The sequence below is a fragment of the Egretta garzetta genome, unplaced genomic scaffold, assembly GCF_000687185.1.
Source record: "Egretta garzetta isolate BGI_Z169 unplaced genomic scaffold, ASM68718v1 scaffold218, whole genome shotgun sequence".
In the NCBI taxonomy this organism is placed as follows: Eukaryota; Metazoa; Chordata; class Aves; order Pelecaniformes; family Ardeidae; genus Egretta; species Egretta garzetta.
The window spans coordinates 148,003-152,807 of NW_009260618.1; the positions used below are offsets into that span (position 1 = coordinate 148,003).

The following is a 4,805-nucleotide window of genomic DNA, read 5'->3' on the forward strand; positions in this document are numbered from 1 at the left end:
GAGAAGCCCTTCTGGAGTAGTTGCTGGTCACTGGGGGGTATCTGGAGCATCTCCAGGTAGTTGAGGGTTATGTGTGGGCAACCACTAATTGTAGCTGTGCTGAAGTAAGGAGAGGGGAAGTAGGTCCTCTCCCACAGATATTTTGGAGCAAGTGACCTCCCACATCCTTGCTCTCTGAATATCCCTACAGAGCACACAACTGTTATCCCGGGGCACAAACTTGCTAACAAAATTAGTTTAAGATGCTTTGAGTTTTCCTCTAGGGGTCCCTTCCAACCCAAAACATTCTATGTTTCTATGATTCTATGATTCTATGATTCTATGATTCTATGATTCTATGATGATTCTACAATTTGGAAGAATAAGGACAATCTTCAGGGAAATGGGGTGGTGGATTGTCCATCCCTTGCCTCGTGAATCTGTTCCAGCCCAGATGGACGTGTCACAGCAACACGTCCTGTGCAGGAGAAAGGGGTTCAGCTCCCCTTTTTACGAGGAATCACATGGAGAGGACAAGGGGGCATGGACACAAGTTGCTCTGGGGGAGATTCCACTGGACAGGAGAGGGAAATTTTTCCCCATGAGAACAGTCATCCATTGGAACAATCTCCCCAGGGGAGGGGTTGACTCCACCACATTGGACACTGTCAAGGCTCAGCTGGGCAGGGGGCTGGGCTGTCTTGTCTAAACTGTGATCTTGCCTAGAAAGGTTGGACCAGATGGTCCTTGAGGTCTCTTCCGACCTGGGATTCTCTGATTCTATGATTGCCCACACGTAGGCATCTTCCCTCTTGTAGTATCTAGAGGTGATTGCAGCTTTGGGATGCACGTGCTCATTAAGAAACAGGCTGCTCAGACAATGTGGTCTCTGTTGTTGTTACTATTATTTGCATGACCACCAACACAATTTTGGACACTGTAGAGTGACAGGCTGTACAGACAGCAAATAAAAAGATGGCCCCGGTCCCGTGTCCCCGCCGCCCCCGCCCCAAGCTTACAATATTGGAATAAAATGAGAGAGGAGCGAGGGATCTGGACAGATGGGAGAGCAGATGGAGACAGTAAGACAATACTGGGAGAGCTTGCGTGCCTTGGTGGTGCTGCAGGAACAGTACATCATAATCTCCAAACTCCAGGCTCTCTTGTTTGTTCCAGTCCCAAAACATTTGTCTCCTGAAAAGTACCATCTCTGTCTCATTTAAAATCACCTTACGATCCAGAGCAACCCTCTGACAGTCAACAGGGGAACACCAGCATGAACTGACATAGAAGAGGTGGGAGCCTCTTTCCATGAGCTATGACAGGCATCACATTTAATCCCCGTGCAACAACCAACCCTGTATTTTGCCAATTGGTGGAAGGACACATGGCAAGGAGACACCTTGCTGAGCTTCAGATGGATCCTCAGAGGTGACACCAGTAAGGGGGCTGACCAGGACCCTTGGATGCTCCCTGGAGACTCCATTTTACATTATCTCTCTCCTGGCAGGTGGGGGCTGGACAGTCATCCAGAGGCGTCAGGATGGCTCAGTTGACTTCAACCGGACCTGGAACGAGTACAAGGATGGCTTTGGGGACCTCAACAGCGAGTTCTGGCTGGGCAATGAGAACATCCACAAGCTGACGAGCCAAGGGGACTACTCCCTGCGCATCGACCTGGAGGACTGGAACAACAAGCACAAGCATGCCTTCTACCAGGTTTTCAGGTAGAAAGTGGGATGGCCTTCCCTGGTTCTCAGAGACACAACTGGTTCAACGTTGGGCACGGGAACCCCATTGAGGTTGACATGACTCTGTCTAGAGAGCTTTTCAGACAGGGCCCAAGCTGTCTATCCTTTCTTCCCCACCTGGGAAGAACACCAATTTTTGCTCTGTGTTGAAGCCTGGGTGTGAGCTAGCGAATGTGCAGTGTTGTTTAGCCATGGCCAACACCCACAGCCCCAGGGAAGGGAGCTGTGGGAGCCAATGCCCAGTCCTCAGCTGCTTAGGGGTATTTTTTCTGCCAAAATTATTGAGCTCTATGTCAAAACCAGGGTTTTGAATCCCGTGGTCTCACTGGGCAGGTCCTCCAGCACCTGCCTAGTTTAGAGTCGTGTTTTGATTTTTTTTACCCTCTATGATTCTATGATTCTTTACTCATGGCTTTTACTTGCTGGGCCTGATGTCATGTCCTTCGGTGTCTATAGTTCTTCCCATCCTCTGGTGTTGCATTTACCCATGCCACACCAGCCACATCCTTTCTTAATCAGGGGTGACCAAGGCTGTCCAGACGGTCCCAGATGAACTCCCTCCCTGTTTCTACTGTGAGTTACTGTGGAGTAATCCCCCATGGGAGGATGTCCAAGGGAGCACTGCACCTTCTGGACACTTGAAGCTTGAGGGCTTTGAGTAGACCCCATAACTGCTGAAACTGCTGGGAAAAAAAAATCCCATTGCCTGAATGTGCCGTGGAGCATCCTGGACACTGGAACATGTTGCCCAGAGAGGTAGTGGAGGCCCCATCCCTGGGAACATTCAAGGCTAGGTTGGATGGAGCTGTGAGCAACCTGATCTGGTTAAAGGTGTCCCTGCTCCCTGCAGGGGGGTTGGGCTGGGTGGGTTCTAGGGGTCCCTTCCAACCCAAACCATTCTATGATTCTATGAAACGTGTGTTCTGAATGGTCACCCCAACTTTTCTCATCAGACATCATGTGTAATGGCAGTGACCTTCAGCCTTTGCTGGCCCAGGGGCAGATTACTAATTAGCTCCGTCTAGGTGGAGAGCGGGATGTTTGTTAGGTGGAGAGGAGGCAATGCTGTGTAATTAGAGGGACCGTCTCGCCAAAGCTGCCACAGTCCTTTATTGTGGTTTTTGAGTCAGGGTCAGCCCAGTAACAAGTGCCCTGAGTCATGACAAAATCACGCACATCCTACAGAAGGGAGAAATACAACATCTGTGGCTTCTAGAGGTGATGAATCATAGGAGGGAGCCTGGCCAGAGCAGCTCCGTGATTGCTAGGTGTCCACACCAGGAATGCAGTATCCAGGTTGGAAAGGAGACTCAAACACTCCCCATTAAAGAGTCCCACCTTTGTCGCTTGCAGCATTGAGGATGAGGCAAACTATTACCGCCTGCACGTGGATGGGTTCAGCGGGACAGTGGAGGATTCCTTTGCCTGGTACCACAACAAGAGGAGCTTCAGCACACCTGACTCGGGGAACATTTGCGCCGAGATTTCCCATGGAGGCTGGTGGTACCACCAGTGCTTCTTCTCCAACCTCAACGGGGTGTACTACAAGGTAAGGTGGAGGGATGAGAACCCAAGGTGCTTTTTCTCCAATCGGTGCTTTTTCTCCAACCTCAGTGGGGTGTACTACAAGGTAAGGTGAAGGGACGAGGATGCAGACATTAACACATGAGGTCCAGGGCTGGGAGGAGGCTATTGGTCCTCACATCACAGCAATCCTTCCTGGCTTGACCAGCCTCTGCTTTCCGGGGAAGGAACAAAATGAGTGCTGGGCACCAAGGCAATCCAGCCTTTTCAGTGCCATGGGCCAGACATGAGTATTGAGGCACTTCTGCATGCTGGGGTTTGGGACCGCATGGTGGAAACTCATGGTACGGGTGACTCACGCAGTCTGAGGTAGATGGATGCCAGCTCCACTGGGACCATTTGAAAAATGTTGATCTCATCACCACATCCCAGTACCTAAGGGGTAGCCACAAGGAAGATGGAGACTCTTGTTTTACAAGGAGTCCCATGGAGAGGAGAAGGGGGCATGGACACAAGTTGCTCTGGGGGAGATTCCGACTGGACAGGAGAGGGAAATTTTTCCCCATGAGAACAGTCATCCATTGGAATAATCTCCCCAGGGGAGGGGTTGACTCCACCACATTGGACACTGTCAAGGCTCAGCTGGACAGGGTGCTGGGCCATCTTGTCTAGACTGAGCTCTTTCCTCGAAAGGTTGGACCAGATGGTCCTTGAGGTCCCTTCCAACCTGGGATTCTATGATTCTTTGATTCTATGATTCCATGATTTATGTACCCTTTTCACCGCATCATCATTAAGCTCTTTGCTCCAATGTTTCAGAGCAATCAGTTTTCCAATGCTCCCATCCGGATGACATTTCCATGCGTTTCCCATGCCTGACCATCTTTCTTTCTCTGCAGGGTGGCCGATACTCCATTAAAAACCGCAAGATGCTGGGGCCGGATGGTATTGTGTGGTACTCGTGGAAGGACACAGACTACTACTCCTTGAGGAAGGTGGTCATGATGATTCGACCACGCACTTTCCGGCCCCACCTGTCCCCATGAAGGAGCCTGGGATGTTCTTCATTTCACCGCATGTTGAATGTTGGGTACAGAGGACTGGAAATAGTTTGCTGTGAGCAAAAACTGACGCTGGAGCTCCCAGAGGGACCGAGCCACCATGCCTGTTGCTGCCTGTTTGCTTTTGAGATAATAGAACCAAAAGCAGAGGTGTCAAGACCTTCAACAAGTGTTTGGGTGGTGAAAGCTCTCCTTGAAACATGGAGGTGATGGCTGAGAAGGGCTTTGCAAAGACGAGCATGTGGCTTGCCATTTCACCAGGTAGCAGCAGTCCTTGGCAGGCTTGGACATCCCCAAGGCTTGCAACTAAATCCAGTTGACTGGGTGATGGGAGACAGCCACACACTGAGGCTGGACCTTACGTTGAATGGAGATGTTGAGTGCTCTGGCTACCAACCCAACGGTTCAAAGAACCAGCAATCCTGTACAAGTTTTCCACGCGGGATGTGACAGACCAATTCTTGTGCTGTAAGACGAACACCTCTGGTCT

At 50.6% G+C, this 4,805-nt stretch overlaps 1 protein-coding gene across 1 annotated transcript in view; it reads left to right on the plus strand.

The window, feature by feature from the left end:
* LOC104132025 (angiopoietin-related protein 7) overlaps positions 1–4,300 on the plus strand; it is a 16,630-nt gene extending 12,330 nt beyond the window's left edge. Inside the window, exons 4-6 of the mRNA XM_009645267.1 lie at positions 1,490–1,706; positions 3,084–3,279; positions 4,154–4,300. Coding sequence (XP_009643562.1) covers positions 1,490–1,706; positions 3,084–3,279; positions 4,154–4,300 — 560 coding nt within the window. The remainder of the gene's footprint in view (positions 1–1,489; positions 1,707–3,083; positions 3,280–4,153) is intronic.
* The last annotated feature ends 505 nt before the right edge of the window (positions 4,301–4,805 follow it).